The following is a 17,718-nucleotide window of genomic DNA, read 5'->3' as shown; positions in this document are numbered from 1 at the left end:
ACTTTCCCAAAGAATTCCTCATGAACTGACTGGGTATGTCGATGATATTGTTCATGTGGTCGCTGTGATAACAAACCTAAAGCCAGGAATTTTTGCAAGGAACGAATGCAATGTCTCATAAGACACTCTGTTTATTACACTTCTCGGTATGTACATATTGCACAGCTCTGTTTTTGACTCTTTGGTAAATAAACAAAGCATGAAAAAACTGAGTATATTTCATGAAAGGATTACTGCACCATTACGTGTTGTAGTATTCTTTCAAGCATGTCAGGTACTTTGCGAAGTAAAACTCCCGGAGCACCGGAATCGCTTCGGCGAGGTATTCTTCATCCCGGGAAATTTTAATCGTCAGGGAATCAGCTTCCGTGTAGACGTAAAACCATCACTGTTGAAGCTCCAGGGCGTACAGGGAGATCTGTATTTGAGCGTAGTAAGTGTGCTTTTTTCGCAGCTCCAGAGCATCGTTCTTTTGCAAATATGGCAAAAGTGGATCTGTTGTCAGCGTCTGACCTCTGCGACTGAAGGGGCACTTTATCTCCAAAAGCACAGCCTCGTTCTCGTGCGTCCTGCATTTCAGAACAGAATAATCAAATGCAGCAATGGAAGTTATTGATACTGAAAGAAAGATTTTGCGCCTAACACACACCACACACAGAAAGAAGACGACACCACGGGCGCACACTTCAACTGTTTATTGAGGGTGAAGCACTCGACATATATAGGCCACGAAACAAAACACCGCGCATGCGTACAAGGTAACATGAAAAAAACACTAGCTGATTAGGCGCGATAAAAACTTGCGCTCAGCCTCAAAGAAAAACCGATGTATCACTAACACAGTTAGGGCCCGCTTTCTTGATGTAGAACGCTTCCAGAGTTTCTAGGGATGTCTGTCACCTGCCTCTACCCAAAATCCTCGCCTCACGGAACCGTGGGAAGCAATCGGTGCAGGCTCTGCAGTGAACCACAAGTCGCTCACCTTCGTTATTTTTTATATCTAGTGCATGCTCCCTAAGCCGGTCATTGACACAACGCCCTGTCTGTCCAATATAGGATTTTCCGCAGGACAGAGGAATTTCATAAACCACATTAGTGGCACACTTCACGAAACGCTGGCCATGTTTCTTCTGGCAGCCAAGCTTTTGCCTATCGCAAGTAATGCGACGGCTTAACTGGGAAAGCTTTTGGGGAGCCGAGAGTACCATCAGTACATTATACCGGTTAGCGACTTTTTTCAAGCCGTGCGTGACCTTATGAATGTATGGGAATACAACAGGCCACTCTTTCTTCTTCGGTTCTACCCTGCTTACCCCAGCCTTCAGCTTCTTCAAAAGTGTTTCAGCCACAGGGACCAATACCGACTCAGGCGCAAAATCTTTCAGTATGCAACACCAACTAGCCCAGCAGTTAACTCTCCTGAAGTTATTGATGTTCTGGCAAAATAGCAAAAAGGTGATATCTTGTACAAAAATTATTATATACTTACAGAAAGATTCCGTCCGGAGAGCACGCTAACCACGACTCCTTGCGTGAAACAACCAGGCCGAACAATGAAACTTCAACGCCGTGTTCATTCTCAAATGCTCGGCGGGCTTTGGGCTCCATCGCGATGCCGTATCGCACGGTTGGCCCTCCGAAGTCTTGCTCGAAAATGAGGGACCTCGCTCTTCTGTCAATATTTTCTGGCCGACAGCAAAGTACTCTGTAGGCCTGAAAAGAAAGCAAATAGCGCACTTCATAAATTTTGCAGGGTTCATTAAATGTAGACGTTTTTACACGGAGTTGTATGATACGCTCGGTAAAGAGGAATAATTCGTTCCAATTGTCTGGCATGAAACAGCAAAAGAAAATTAGAGCTTAGAATAAATATTTTGCAGCCAAAACGATATTTCTGCGCCAAGGGCAAGTTTACTCACATTATCACAATTTTGTTTGCTCACAGCGAACTGCTATTTCCAACCTTTTACTCTGGTATGCGAAAGTTCTTTTATTTCGTAGTGAGTCCTCCGAATCCCCTTTTTTTGGTGGGTTTTTTTTCCACCATTGGTGGCCGGCGGGTTTTACTTGGAATTTAAGGCCCTCGGCGGAGCTCGTTCGGCTCCGCAGCTGCCATTCCAAGGACTGTGCCACTGCGGGGCCCACCCTTCGCGACGGCCAACACGCGCGCGCGGTTTCTAGTCTAACAATGGTCAAACCCGTGCGGAAGGCGTTTGCTTGACTCTTGCATTACCTCCTAGACAGGTTTTTAACTCATGGCACATTCAACAGACGCCGAGGAATGCTAATGGATCTCTTGGAACCCTTCCTACTTCTTGCACCTGCGATTTCCGGTCATTGACTTCGCAACTCGTCCGAGCTCACACCTGAGGAAGCCCAAATTTTGCGCAGCAAAGAATCGCTTACCTTTGTTCCAGTTATGCGCGGAATCCTAGCTCGCTTCCACTGCGCCTTGTCGTCCAGCGTCTTTTTGGACAGTGAAGGCACGTTTTCAGGGGCAACAGCAACATATTCCTCATAAATCTTTGCCTCCACATCTGAAAGACTGGGTGATAATTTAGTACAGTAATCACATATCCTAATGTCGAAGAATCAGGGCACTTGTCCTAACTGTGTAGAAATTAAACAAACCTTGCAGTGAAATTCCGCTTTTTTAGCACAAGCTTTCCGCAAGAATCCTGCATGAAGTAGCTGGGGTACTCCTTTTCTGAACAATCCCAGTCAAAAAGTTTTACGTTGCCGGCAGGAGTTTCAGTGCGCACAGGCGCTTCACCACAGCTTTAATCCTCTTCTGCTTGTAAAAGCTCGTTTATTGGACATTTGATATCCCCAAAATATTGACGCACGTGTTGCAGCGATAACGACCTAGCAGTTGCTGAAAAAATGAAAAAAATATGAGCGGCAGATTACACAGCGGGTACATCATTTCAAGGGATAGTTTCAACAGGGAATTTCATATCGAAAACCGAAGGTGCTGCAAACGGGAATGTTATCAAGTCAGGTTTGCGCCGTTTGCTCAAAAACTGGAGTTTTATAGTTACCTTCAATGTTATGCCGCTTGGCCGTCTTCGAAAGTTTAGGGTAAACCTTCTTAAATGTAGGGACACCCCAGGCTTGCGGTTGGCTCGTTTTAGAGAGCGTTTCACGCTGCTCCAAATACACGGCAACGGCAGCAGCGTTTTTGCATTTGCCTGCGACGCCTGCCTTGCAACTGCAGCTCGCGGCAACAAGCTGTCTACTGGAAGATAGCTACATAAAAAAAATAAAGTAAGATCGCAGCGCTAACAGACATTAGATAGAAATATTTCTTACCGTTAATTTGATGGTTTTCGGTGGCGCAGTGATGCTCGTCTGCGCAATTCACCGGGCTGCTACTTCGCTCCCGTCGCACGACACCACCTCTTTCACGTTGTGTACGTGTCCTGCTTCAAAAAGCTTCGTGCCTTTCTTGATGTTTGCTCCTCTAAAGAATTTTTCCGCATCGTGAATAGCGCGAAATCCCGCCTCTACAATAAGCGGCACGCCGCTGGCAGACGCCATCCCTTCGAAGTCGCGAGGCGAGCCTTCCTGACAGGGACGAGGAACTGGCCGTGAGGGGCGCTGAACACAGCGTCGACGGTGGCGGTGCCTGGCGGGTGCAGGGTGCCTATAGAGTAGGTCGTGCTCTCAACTTGTGAACGAGATGGCGCTGCGCATTTCGCATGTGGTAGGGTGCCTCGATGCCAGCGCTGCGCCGTACAGGGTGGAGACACGACCTTCGTGGGCGCCGTCTTGGGGCAAGCGCTGAAATGCGGGGCTACGGAGCGTCGGCCGGTATCCTTCTTTAGAAGGCGCTTTCGCTAGCAGGCTGAGCTGTATAAGGTTTCTGCATATGTGCTCACAGTTCTGAGCACTTTTTGCTTAGTGATATAAATGAAAAAAGCTAGCGTTTGCTTGCAAGCGCAGCTTTTAGAGCAAATGACCACTGTGCAGCTAGGACAGCACTTACTTTTTGGCCTTCTCAGATGCTCAAAGCGGTTATTTTAACTGAAGTGACTGTTTTATAGAGCAATGCCTTTTGTACTGCCAGAACATGACGGAGTTTATAAGGTGCATGACATGCAAACGGCTTTAACTGCGTCTGTTGATGCAGATGAACAACTAGTTGACGTTTTAGTCAGCCGCGCATATCAAAAATATTTTGCATCGCAGTCGTCTATTGTAGACAGTAAAATAGACGCAGCAGAAAAAGATTATCCGTGATGAGTAGACCAAACTTTGACTCCTGCCACACGGTGATGTACAAAGCATTTTATTTCAAAATAATCATCAACCGCTTGAAGCTGCCTCTGGCTGCATGCCTAGGAGGAGACATCTCTTAAACAGTTTATTCAAGGTTTGTGCCAGCGACAGTTTTGCTGCCGTACCCATCATCCGATTCTTCTGGCTGGCTTAGCCAACGCAAGTAAATGCGCAGGCGCATCGTCACAAACCGCTCTAACAGTCTGTTCATAAGATTTGGGTGTTCCGCGCAATCAACCGCCGGAATGGGAACGGTTTGTTCGATAAGGCATTTAATGGTCTTCATTGGACTCTTCAAACGACAGATGTCTTTTTGTTCCGATAGGTTTTTAAAGAGACTTTCGCACGAAGAAACAAAGTCAAGAACTTGCTCGCTCACATATACAAGGTTACGGGCTCCAGCATTATATTCTTTTAACTGCACTAGGGTATGCTCCTCTCGTACCTCTTCAGAAAGAAGCATTCGTGTGCACGGGGCGGAGGACCTTGCGGAAAGCGCAAGGGGCCTTACCAAGAACCCGGCCAGGTGAGCGACGATGTCGATTTCAGCTCTTGTCAATGACTCTATTGCTTCAATTTCATCACATGCTGAAAGTCCTTCGTGCACTTCAGCTTCGTGCTGAACTTCTTTGATTTCGGCCGAAAAAAAATCAACCAGGTAAGTGCTGTCATCGATGTCGTAGCCTGAAGTTTTCGGAACTTTGAGGAACTGGCTGACAGTTACAATCTTGAGTGCATTTTTTAGGTCGTATGGGCTCGGCACAGGTGAAATCATTCTGATGGCCGAAAAAAGGTTTTCCAAACAATCTTGGACCATCCTCCCAGTCAAAACAAAACTGTACCGGCGTTCTTTCAGCAGAAAGATGTGCAGCTGCAGGACTACTGTTGTTGACATGAGCACCCCTGCCTGGCTTGGCTTCCACACTTTTCTTACTCCTATTCCCAAGCCTTCGATGACTTCCATTGTGAGTTTGAGATGTGCAATGGCTTCCTCATATTTACTCTCATTCTTCAAACTGAGAGCGACAGAGGGATGGCGAGCAGTCATTATTGTGAACCATTTAAAAATTACTCCAAAAAACCACGCAGTTGTTTCTGCTTCAGGTGACAGCTTCCCGATTTCGATGTAATATCTAATCGCTGCTGGGACTTCACGAAACAGCTGAACCGCTATCCCTACCTTCATTTTTGTAAAATGACCGTTAGATATGTGGATGTTGCTCAAGTTCGATGCGACCTGCAACTGGTTTGTGTCGAGGTTTAGAACAGCCTCCACATGCGCGATCGACACTTCATTGCTGGGCAACTTGAACCTTGCGACGATGGCATCGTTAAGATGCATCACATCTTTTCGCACCAAATGCCCTCTCAAATTTTTTAGCACATGCGCAGGGTCTGGCATGAAATACAAAACATTTTCGCTGTCACATGGATGTGGCACAGAACAAACAGTTACAGAACTGCGAGAACTCGACAGGTTCAGTGACCTCCACATGGAACGATTTGAACTACCCATGTCGCAAGTGACACATACCACGCGCAGTGATATCTGGGTGCACAACTGTATTAAATGAAAGACAAAGTCTTTGAGCTTATCTCCACTGACAAACGCACCTGCGTAGTGGTAGGCTATTACTTGCTTCCATCTCGTATTCAAACCACCTATCATGAAAACAAGGGCATGGTTGGCAGGCTGGTCACTTTCGGGGAGCGTGGTCTTGCCAAGAAAGCAGTCACTGCTACGGTCCAGCTCCACACCTCTCCGAATTTCCAGCTCATCTAGGAAAAGGACGCAGTCCCTTTCAATCTCAGACATTGCAGCCACTTTGGCTTCCATTAAAGTTAGAATTTCTGTTAGCACACCAGGTAGGAAGGTTAAGTGTTGCAGTCTCCGGCACAGAGTCCTTCTAGATGGAAGCGGCTGCCCTTGTTCCAATAAAAGGTCGTAGCCGGCCGAACCACATGCAAACTTAAGCTGTAGCGCCTTCTTGATCGTGTTGGCACCCCAGGAGCAATTCTTCCGGTTTTTCTTTTCCAAGGCAGCCTTTTGGTCCTGGTTTAGCAAGCTCAAATTTGCCGTCAACGTTGTAAGGTTTTCTTCGAGCTGCTTTGTTCTTTTTGCAGCTTTTTCCAGCTTTTTGTTTGCCTGCAACAAACTTTCTTCTAACTGGCTGCGTTTTCTTTTTTCGTCTTGCAGCTTTTTTCGCAGCTCACTTGTGGACAGCGAGAAAATGTCGATTTGTTCTCCTGAATCTTCACGCGTGTTTTCAGGCATCGCTAGGGTCTCTTCCTGGTCAGGTGTCGTCTCAGGGGTTGGCGAAGAGCCTTTTGTAGCGTCAGGTGTAGAACTACCAGGAAAAAGCCGCGGTGCAGGCGGCTTTCTTCGCTTCGGCTCAGCTGTTCGCGCAAGAAAGAAATTAATTCATCAGTACCTAAACATATCCGAGGCTCTAGTGCTCCTCAGATTATCTGATGCGGATACTAGGCTAGCAAACCGAATGGGGACAAACACTTACGTCTAAAATCAAACATCGTCGGGACAGCCGTTGACTTGAGGAGCCGCCGTCCATCCATTCTGTTGCCCTCAAACTGATCTTCCTCGAAGTGGCGCTAAAATGAGAGAGACGATGAAACTGTCATTTCGCGCCTCTGGTCGTGTGCACGCAAACAAATGAGATAATAAAAAAACGTTAAGGAAGCGGTGCGATATTACAAGCACAGGATCACGAAGTATTTCTGTGGACGCCAACCAAGCGACAGCACTAATTCGGGTGTCGGACGGGCAAATTTAACTTCACTTAAATTTGGCTTAACCTCGGACCTGTATTTGCGCGTTTGACAACGGTGCACTTCGCCTCGCGATGTGTCATTACATGGAGAAGAAAGAGCTGTATTCGGGATGAACTTCTGTACTGCGCAGGCACCTTGCTTCCTCGCGACCGCTTTCTTAAAGCGACGGACAGTTCACAATAGAAGTTTCTTCGCGACTAGTCGAATTGCCAGCCATATACTGTAAACGACTTAATTTTCGCGAGGGCCTAACTTTGGGTTCGTTGCGAATCGCAAATACCTCGAAAAATTATTCCCGTGAATAATTTTAGGAAAGGAAAGTGAAGGGGCCTATTATTTGTGCTGCGCAGAATTAAACACTTGCGAAAAGACCACTTGCAAAATTCCAGAACGGCTGACTCGTAGGCAGGTTTTTGCAACCGAAACTGCCTGTTCATAGACTGCATTTTCACTTCCTACTCTGGCCACAAAAGTGGGTAGGTAGCACGTGGGAGGTTCACCCGTCAGCCTCTATTATATTCTTTTTTGAAAAGGAGAGGGGAATGCTCCTTAATCTGCGTGAACCGGAAGCCTCGACGGCTGCTACCAGCTTTCAAGATCGAGTGTAAAGGGCAGCTGTTGAAAGAGTACAATGGCGCATTCCTTCGACAAATACCGGGGTCCACCTGCTTCACGTGTTTTCACCGCGGCTCTGAACAAAAAAAAATGTGCGATCGCGAGAGAGTAAAGATCATCGTGAGACACTCCGTGAATGATACGGAAGTTCAGTGTAGCTCACTGAAAGTGAAAAGACGCAATGATTCATATATTTAGCTTGTAAGCCTTCACATAACTGGTAATTCAAAATGCTCCGCCTCAAGAACAAAGCGCGCTACTTCCAATGCCAGGCAATGCGATGCAACACGTGCTGTACTCACGTTTCTAACTAGGCTTCGAGCTGCAGCTTTGAAGGCACACAAAAATTCCTGTTGCGCACAGTGCGAGATTGGTGAACAAGGCAAAAACATATATTCAAACCGCACAAAGTCAGTGCTTACGAGCGGATGGGCGAAGCGGTGTGGTATGTTATTCCTACTGAAAGCACATAACTGTGAGCGACATTTAGAAAAAGATCTAAAAGCTTTAGCGCAGACAACGACCACGAGAAAGACGGCACACAAACACAAGCGCTTGTGTGTGTGTCTCATCTTCCTCGTGGTCTGTGTCTGTTTAGCGCTTGTGTGTGTGTCTCATCTTCCTCGTGGTCTCTGTCTGTTCGCGCTAAATTTTTTTACATTATCTATATGAACAAACTAGCCAAAAAAAGAAGTTTTAATAATGCATAAAAAGAGCACAGACATTGTGGCTTACCTCGCAGATCTTCGCGTTGTCATTCGCCTTCCAGTTCTCACGCTTCACTTTCGCCTCCCATATTTTTCTCCGTCCCTCATCCCGTGGAAAACGAAAACATCGCGCTCCTTTCTTCGCCGAGCCGGCACACAATGGAACACAACACCCTGGCATGCTATTTTTCGTGAATTAAAGCAGTTCATCAGCTCAGAATCCAGCGCAAAACACGGCTTCGAACCCTCCACAGCAGCGGCACGAAAAGCGACTTGCCCCAAGATGGCGAGCGCGGAGAAGACGGCGGCGCGGCGCATGCCAAAGCGTGTCACCACCCTGGACGGCGGCGCTGGCTTCGAGGCACCCTACGCATGTGGTCTATTCCTGTGTACTTTCCAGTTGAATAGATAAATGGCCGGCACTGTGTGTGTGGTTGCGCGGTCGAAGCGTGACATTTTGTGCGCGCTTAGCGCTTGCGGTTCCATTGTGACATTTCGTGCGTGTTTAGCGCTTGCGTGTGCAGTTGTATCGTCACGTTTTGTGCACGCATAACGCTTCTGCGTGCGTGTGCAGTTCCATTGCGACATTTTGTGCGCGCGTAGCGCTCACATGTGTTATACCCCTGTCACACGGCCAGTTTCAATCACCCTCGAGTCGAGGGTCTTCGAGATTCTCAATCGCCATCGAACTCGCCGCTGCTACACGGCAAATCTCAATGGCCATTGAAATGGTTCTCGTGTCTTACGCCACGGATGTGTGGCGCCACAATCGCTACTTTGGATTTTGGAAAAATAACAAAAATATTTAATAAATGTATACTAAATGCTGAAATACAGACATACGCGAAAGTCGTTCAAAACCCTTTTAATTACACGTACGCGACGGACATATGCATACACTGCTATAGCCACACTAATACAAGACGAGCCAAAACCAAGCCAGTCCAACTGCTTCGGAGCGCTGCTTCGTCAGGCTTAAGACGTGGGAAATCGCCATGATAGCTGAAAAATAAGAGCTATTTGCCTCTTGAAACTTTATGCGAGGGTAAGAATGGGCAAATTGAAGGCGAATACAACAGCTTGGAACACGATATTGCTTTGAGGGATTAGCGACGAAGCTGTTATCGCTGTGAAGCGGGCGGGCAGGGTGCCGCCATGTTGTCAACGTTAAGTACGCAAGCAACGCAAAGACTGCAACGCAAAATTAATGCACTTAAAACCAGTCTAATATAATTTTAAAATAATTTTACAGGCTGCTTGCATTAAATTTTATGCGAATAATGTTCATGTTTTTGCACCGTGGATGTGTCGTGTACGAAAGTGCGCTTGGCGCCGCTCGAAGCAACGCTAGCAACCTTGGGCAGCGCTCGAAGGCCCTCGAAATCTCGATGGATTTCTGCGCTACTCCGTTGACTCGATAGGCTATTGACTCGATCGCCATTGAAACTGCCCGTGTGGCAGCGCTCGATCGCCTTTGAGTCGATAGACTATCGGTTCGAGGGCCCTCGAAATGCCCGTGTGACAGGGGTATAAGTGCGGTTGTATCGCGAGATTTATTGCACGTGTAGGGCTTGGGTGTGCGTGTACGGCGGTATCGTGACATTTTGTGCATCAGCAGCGTAGTGTGTGCCAGTCAATGTGCGTACAAGCAATGCCCGGAAAATGCAAATTTCAGAGGTCGTGGCTGAACGACAACTACCGAGAGTGGCTTGCGCCGATTATGTCGAATCCGCACAAGCAAAATGCAGATTGCTGTAAGTGTTTTGACATCAATGCCATGGGGGAGTCGGCACTAAAAAGCCATCTTACAACTCGCCCCACGTTCAAATGACCAAGAATGCAAAAAAGAACGTCATGTGAAACACGATCGAAGGCCTTCGCAAGGTCCAGCTGAATCATTGCAATGCGCTCCCCAAGGGCGTCACAACATTCCAGTATGCTACGTGCAACGTGTATATTTGTCGCGATACTGCGTCCTTTGATGCCACAGGTCTCGTGCGGTCCAACCAATGTTTTGATTACGCCCTGTAATCTCTTTGCTAAAACGTTCATATATATCTTGTAATCTACGTTGGTGAGGCTTATCGGCCGATAAGAGCCCACCAAAAGCGCTTCTCCGGATCATCTGATTTGGGTATCAGGACAATGTTTGAAGTAGTAAAAGACAGCGGAACTTTTTTCTCTCGTACGCCTCCGCGAGCACATTTAGCAGAAAGGGAGCTATCATGCATTTGAATTCTTTGTAGAAATCGGTGCATAGTCCATCTGGGCCAGGTGCTTTTCCACTTTGCAATTCATCTATTGCGGATTCAATTTCTCCGACACGAATGGGCATCTCAGGCGCACCTTCACTTCATCCTCGAGTCCTGGCAATAGGGGCAAAAATATGAACCAGAAATCCTTCATCCATCTCACGCTTATGACTTAGAAGGCCGTTGAAGTGGTCCATTATAACCTTCTGGATAACTTTCGTATCGCTAGAAACTTCAGCCCCGTGCCTTGTCTGCGTGATTTCTTTCTGGCGAATGTAACGTTTTTCGTCGGACAATGCTCGTTTAGTTGGCGTTTCACCGGTCCACATAGAGCGAATGGCGGCTGCTTTGTAACTGTCTGTGTCTATTTCTTCAAGGTGGCTTTTTACTTCCCTCAATTCTTTCAAGAAATGGCCGGGCTCACAACTTTCCATGCAGGTCAGGAATTTTAACTGCTCATTCAACTCAGTTTCCTTTTCCTTATCTTTGTGCCTATTAAGACAACTCTTTTCTATTGCTTTACGCTTCACCCACTCCTTGAAATCTTCCCATTGAACAGCCAAGCTGTCAGGCTGTCTCTAACAGTCTGTGCAGTTCGTTTGTAGTTTCATTTATGAAATCTTCGTCTTCCAACAGCTTAGCATTAAATTTCCACAAGTGCCAGTTAAAGGACGTATGTTTTTTTGGCGCCAAAGGTTGAGATTACGAGGCAGTGGTCGCTGAATGCAACAGGTTGAACTTCATAGTTCATGCAGAGATACACGAGTCCCGTAGATACATACAGCCTATCCAACCTAGCATGACTGTCACGCTGGAAGGGCTATTACCGTAGGTAAACATTTCACCAATATCTTCTAAACAATGGTCGCTCGCGTACAATAGTATTCAATAATTGAGCAGTTTTTTCGCGCACCGGCAAGCGCTTCATACGGTCCGCCGCTACACAAACACAGTTGAAATCACCAACACCAGCAGGATTCTGTCACAAACAAAATAATATTTAAGACGATTGAAGAACTCTTGGCGTTCGGATTCTACGTTTGGTGCATACACGCAGATAACTCGCCAACACAGATTAGAAAAAGTGAAATCAATGACAAGAAGACGTCCTTTGGTACATGCGAAAACAGACTCTACAACAATGCCTAGATTGCTGCGCAAAAAAAAGAAACAGACTCTACAACAATGCCTAGATTGCTGCGCATTAAAATAGTGCACCCGCCCGAGGTGCCAACAGAATGACAAACACAAACACTGAAGACTGGACTAAAGTGAGACACCATACGATCAGTAGCTTCCTCACTTTCTATTTTCGTCTCCTGGATAGCCTTTATATCAAGCACGTTGTAAGCAAGTAGGCGATTCAGCTGACATTGGCGCCTCCTTGCACAAAGGCCTCTGACGTTCAAAGTAGCTACGCGCAGAGCTGTATCTAGTTTCATCGCCATGCACTTGGAATGAAAGGCCTTTGACATACAGTGCCCACTATACCAAATCGTGAAACACTCTTTTTAACTCACAGAATGCAGTGTACATAGTCGCTGATAAAGGAATCCGAGTGCTGGCGTCGGGAAACCACACGGATGTCCCTCGACAGCCCTTCCGGACCAAGGCACACTGTCTGCTGGGTACTTTGCACGACAACAAAGGAAAAAACAAAGCACGAAACCTCATGGGGCAGCTACGGAGGCGGTTTCCCCGCCTTCCGGGATTCGGCAGAGAAGTTCGGCCGGGGTTTCAGCGTCGAGCGTCGAGTCCCCGCTGTTTTAGGCGGCGGCTCGTCACCACCTATCCAAGGCTGCGGCTTCTCGCCGACGCTCTCCTCATGGGAGCGTTTCCCAGCTGATAGACCAGCAGCTTCCTGGCTGACGTCCACGGCATCGGTGTGGTTGGTCTCCACACTCTCCTGAGATTCGACCGCGGCTTTCGTCGCGTTTTCCGCCTTGTCATCACTTTCTTGCTGAGGACGTCGCGAAAAAATAAAAAACGGTTCACCAGCTGCCTTTTTTGAGGTGCCCTAGCCCCAGCCCCCCTTCTACCCGCCGAAATAGGTTCGTTCGCCTGCAACGTTTCCATTCGGAAGCCCCTATGAATACCGCAAAAATCCGGTGTAGCTTCTTAATGTTCACACGAGAGCAATGCAACACCTGCATCACATACCAGAGCTTGCTAATAAAAAAAAAGGTTGCAGACTGCAGCTCTGGCGAAAACTGAGAGGTTGGTGCCTTTCCATTTTCCAGCTGTCACGAGCTTCTGTAGTTTGCTCTTTTCAATACTCCTCGCTTTCGCGATAAGCTGAGCCACCGACACCGATGGTATTTTACACTGTAGAGGGAAAGGAAAAAAAAGGCAGATGCCGGGGTGAGCAAACATCTTTTACCTTCCTTTTTGTTATTTTAAATAAATAATCACTATATATATATATATATATATATATATATATATATATATATATATATATATATATATATATATATATATATATATACGAACTCTCATTGAAAATCCGTGAGCGACGAAAGCAAAAACACATGCGTCGACCGGAAATCGAACCCTGGCCACCCGCGTGACAGGCGAGTATTCTACCACTGAACCACCGACGCCATTTTACACAGTAGAGGGAAAGAAAAAAAGCAGACCAACTCTCATTGAAAATCCGTGAGCGAGGAAAGCAAAAACACATGCGTCGGCCGGGAATCGAACCCGGGCCACACGCGTGGCAGGCGAGTGTCCTACCACTGAACCGCCGACGCTTTTTTTTCTTTATTGGCTATCTTGACATAGAAACAAAACAGGTTTTTTTTAAGAAGAGCAAGTTTCACAGAAAACAAGTTTCACATAAATATTAAAACCGCCACAGCGACACGTTGGCTATCACGACAGGTTTAAAATCTCTTCAAAAACACAAGTTCGTCTAGTGAGGCAATCCACTAAGGTGGATCGGGTAGTGCCCTACATGTTTCTCTAAGGAGCACCACACTTTCAATGAAGTTCTCGCGCACAGGACGTGTTTTGAGGTCTGCATGTCGAACTTGCATCCTCGTTTTCCACAGGCTGTGGAGGCCCAGGAGCATGATTAAATCCAAAGGAATGCCCTCACTCTCAACTGGTAGAAACCGTATCCCATATCAGTCTAAAGGAAGTTCTTTTTTGAGTGTTTTCTTGAGGACGTCCCAATTAAAGATTGGGTCCCAACAGTCCAGAAAGACGTGCTCTATTGTTCAAGGCTTCTTGCAAAGAATGCAGTTTGTTGTCCAAGGAACGAATATACCTTTTTCATGCAACCAGGTTTTAACTGGTAGTGTGTTGGAATGTAACTTATATCCTAGTTACACGGCCGACTTAACCGCGGTTAACCATAACCATGGTTAGGCGGAGATAACCTTGGTTACCACTAACCTCAGTTTGGCGGTGTTACACGCGAAAACTTGTCCCATGGGCGTGTTCGGCGCTGGTCACGTGACTGCTGCTCCAGACACAATTATAAGGCCCATTTTATTCCCGTGATATACAAAACATTTAACAAAACACTGTGATAAGAAGTTCTTTTTGTGAACTAAGCTTAGTATCGCCTGTGCATCTAAACTTGTTACCCGAGGTTGTTCGAATTCAGACAAAACATGAAGGTAGTCTTTCAACATGGGGCGCAGTCGACACCGTAGCCGATGTTTGAGCCAAGGCAATCCTCCTTCGCTGCTTGCCATCGCCTCGTCACCTTGAGCTATTTGTTTTGCTTCTCGCTGTTTTCGTTTTATTCAATTTCAGATTGTTTCTCGTGTCATAATAAGTGCACTTTGCTGTTTTAAGTATATTTTCAATTCTAGTCCATCCTTTTCTTCGTGGTTGAAGTGTATTTTACTACATGAAGTGTTTACAGTGCTGTGCGTCGGCGGGAAGTTGTGCATATAGCGATGGCTCAGAGCAAGCCTGTGCCGGGCGGCGAGGAAGAGAGCAAGTTCCTCGCTGTGCTCGCCGCTTATCAAATGGAAATGCAGCAGCTACGTCTGCGACAGCTCGCCATTCTTGGCGAACTTGAAGACAAGCAAGCCGAGCAAGAACGAGCCGAACATACGTGCCGGCGCCTCCAAGTTCTGGCTGCAAGTTCTGTGCTCTCGCGAGTGGAGTGTGTGGGCGTATCAGCGCGAAGCTTCATGGTACGAAGCAACGCTTCCGCACTTGCCAGAGGCTGGGTTTAGGGAGAACTTTAGAATGACAAGAGGCACATTTAAATACATTTTAAATGTGTGACACCGCATGAGGAGGCTGGACAGAAATATGCAGAAAGCAATACCGCTGCATAAACGTGTGGCAATTGCCGTATATCGTCTTGCGACTTCCGCGGAAGAAAGAACTGTGGCAAACGTGTTTGGAGTCAGTCCCTCCTCAGTTAACATCATTGTTAAAGAGTTCTGCGATGTTGTTGTGCGACTTCTCGAACCTCGGTACGAGAGAATGCCGAGGATGCACGAACTGGCCGAACACCTGCAGCAGTTTTTTACAGTTGCAGGCTTCCCTCAAGCTGTTGGAGCACTAGACGGCTGCCACATCGAAGTCTGTCCACCTTCCGAGCATGCAGTGGACTACCATAACTATAAGGGGTGGTATAGTGTAATACTTTTGGCTATTGCTGACCACAGGTACAAATTCCTTTACACAAAGAGTGGATCTCCTGGGAGGAACCATGACGCAGGCGTGTTTGCAGAATCGAAACTGCCAAAGTTTCTGAGCAGAGAACTGTTTAAGATGGAAGCCAAAACCATCGAAGGAGTGCATGTTTCACCTCTGCTGCTGGCTGATCAAGTCTTCTCACTCCAAAAAAACATCATGAAGCCATACCCGCATTTTGGGACTACTGATTCTGCCACGCAGGCATTTAACATTCATCTTTCAAGTGCCAGGCGTGTGGTAGAAAATGCCTTCGGGCGGCTCAAGGCACGTTTTTGCATACTGCTTAAGGGCCTTGAATGCGACATTGTCAATGTGAACAAAGTCGTTCGCTGCCGCTGCATACTGCACAATATTTGTGAGGAAATGACTGACAGATGCGACGCCAACTGGCTGGATGTGGTTCGTCTAGAGGATGGACGACGACCACAGCCTTCCTACACAAGCAGTCAAGAGGAGCCTTCGGGGGTGGCAGTGAGAAATGCCCTTGCAAAGCACCTTGCTTCACAGTGAACGGTCTTGCATGTGTAGCAGCAGCATGATCGGGTGATCGAACGCTTCCATTGTTTGCTAAAAACATCCCTCAAAGCCCAACTCGACACCACCCACTGCACCGCCTCCTTACCACTGGTTCTGCTCAGCCTCCGTGCTACGCTGAAACAAGATCGTCGTTGCACTCCGGCAGAACTTGTCTTCAGCTCACCCTGGTGAATTTTTCGAATCTACCGGTTCGTATACAAGTCCAGACCCTACCGATCACGTGACACAGCTCCGCTATTTTTGCCGCCATCTCAGGATGACACATCTCCGATGCCAGTCTCGACGATCCTCACATGTTCCATGCGAACTCGCGACTTGCACGCACATCTTTGTTCGCCGAGACTCTGTCCGCAAGCCGCTTCAGCGCCCCTACGACGGCCCCTTCCATGTACTCAAAAGAACATCGAAGTTCTTCATTGTCGACATTCATGGGCACACTGACACCCTTTCAATCGACTGCTTGAAGCCAGCCTTCAGAAAGGACGTGCCGCCCACTGGACTTTCATGTCTACTGTCTCAATTTGTATAGCATGATGAAAAGTAGTGTCTTTTGCAGCAGAGTTTATCATGCAATTGTGACGGTACACCCATCAATCAAAGCACCTGCCTACTTCATAGTATACCTATTCATTACACCGCATAAAGTATTGAGACGTGGCCTCAGCCTAATGCTTGCAGCATGTATGTGTATCTGTTTTATTCAGTGCTACCATTGTGTCATGTTGTGCAAAATGGCATTGTAGGGTTCTGGAGGTTTACAACTTGGATCTTGTTCAGTTGCCTACCCATTTTATAATTTTGATAGCTTGTCGTATAGCATGTATAATTATTAACAATGTTGGCCACAAAATATTTTGTTTTATGTTGGGCAAAGGCTTGTTTAATGTTTGCAGAATAAAACGACAGTGATAAGCATTCTTAAGTTTAAAATATTGAAGAGGGTGCTGTATCATTATTGATGCGGACAAATTAGACGGTAGTAGTTAAAAAATATTCGGCTTAAGCATTTGACCATGCTGCACTGTCTGTCGCAGTTGGTAATACATCACTTATTTCAGAGGGGACAGATTATTTCATTCCTGATTTTTATTTGCTGTGAAGTACGATTTCATGACATCAAGCATTCCTCTTTGAATCTCGTTGCTTTCCTTCTGCAGTTCCAAGAGCTGCTTTCTCAGCTCGGTACTTTCTCTGGCAGCCTTGGTTGCCCGGTCATCGGCTTGCTGCTGCATTGTCAGCAGCTCCTGCAAAACCTGCCAATACCAAGCAAAAGTTAAAAACTATAAATATGTATGCCACGTAACTGCAGGATATGAAACCTAGCTGCTAGGCAAGGCCCAAAATACAGATTTTTAACTTATCAAGAAAGCTCAGAGAAATGAGCAGGATAAAAGAGGTAGAATGACGACTTCCAACTCGCAAGCCATTTTATGATGGGAAATTTGGTGTGGATTCTTCCTTTTATGAAATATTTGACATTATACTTGATTAGACTAAACTCCTATTAAGGAACACCTATGAAGTAATATAATAGGGTTGCCACATGTTTTGGAAAATACAAATACTCGCACCCTATTCCTTTAACTGCGGCCAGCTTCTGAAAACAGGACACAAGGGCAGATTTAGGATTAACCGGGGTGCAGAAAATGTTATGCAGTCCCAATATGCAATGCATTTCTTGTACCGCAATTTGTTCGTCTTGGAGAGTATCAGTACAGTCTGACAGCAAAGATCTTTCACAGCGCACAGTGCAGTGTGTTGTAATTGTGTTATGTGTGATGACATTCAAACACAATCAAATCATGTGCAGCTTGTTGGAACCACTTCACAGAGCTATGCATCACTCCATCTTGTTCACTTTGTCGTTT

At 46.6% G+C, this 17,718-nt stretch overlaps 2 protein-coding genes and 2 non-coding genes across 4 annotated transcripts; all 4 read right to left on the bottom strand.

Annotated features, from left to right (window-relative positions):
• Positions 1-115: 115 nt before the first annotated feature.
• LOC144128057 (uncharacterized) lies at positions 116-2,763 on the bottom strand. Its single transcript, XM_077661115.1, has 4 exons — positions 2,632-2,763; positions 2,407-2,545; positions 1,490-1,713; positions 116-569 (listed from the first exon to the last, which is right to left on the bottom strand). Exons 1-4 carry the CDS (start codon positions 2,682-2,684, stop codon positions 386-388), a joined length of 600 nt encoding a protein of 199 aa, XP_077517241.1. The 5' UTR covers positions 2,685-2,763; the 3' UTR covers positions 116-385.
• Positions 2,764-4,308: 1,545 nt separating this feature from the next.
• Positions 4,309-8,730, bottom strand: LOC144129587 (uncharacterized). The gene is made up of 4 exons (XM_077663717.1): positions 8,422-8,730; positions 6,798-6,891; positions 5,896-6,678; positions 4,309-4,340 (listed from the first exon to the last, which is right to left on the bottom strand). The coding sequence occupies exons 1-4, from the start codon at positions 8,572-8,574 to the stop codon at positions 4,309-4,311; spliced, it is 1,062 nt and encodes a 353-aa protein (XP_077519843.1). The 5' UTR covers positions 8,575-8,730.
• A 4,447-nt stretch (positions 8,731-13,177) lies between these two features.
• TRNAD-GUC (transfer RNA aspartic acid (anticodon GUC)) lies at positions 13,178-13,248 on the bottom strand. The gene has a single exon. It is a non-coding gene; the product is annotated as a tRNA-Asp (tRNA).
• A 79-nt stretch (positions 13,249-13,327) lies between these two features.
• Positions 13,328-13,398, bottom strand: TRNAG-GCC (transfer RNA glycine (anticodon GCC)). Its single transcript has one exon. It is a non-coding gene; the product is annotated as a tRNA-Gly (tRNA).
• Positions 13,399-17,718: the final 4,320 nt, after the last annotated feature.

This window comes from Amblyomma americanum, chromosome 4 (genome assembly GCF_052857255.1).
Source record: "Amblyomma americanum isolate KBUSLIRL-KWMA chromosome 4, ASM5285725v1, whole genome shotgun sequence".
NCBI lineage: Eukaryota > Metazoa > Arthropoda > Arachnida > Ixodida > Ixodidae > Amblyomma > Amblyomma americanum.
The sequence above is the reverse complement of the archived record's forward strand: the minus strand, read 5'-3'. Positions and strand labels throughout refer to the sequence as shown.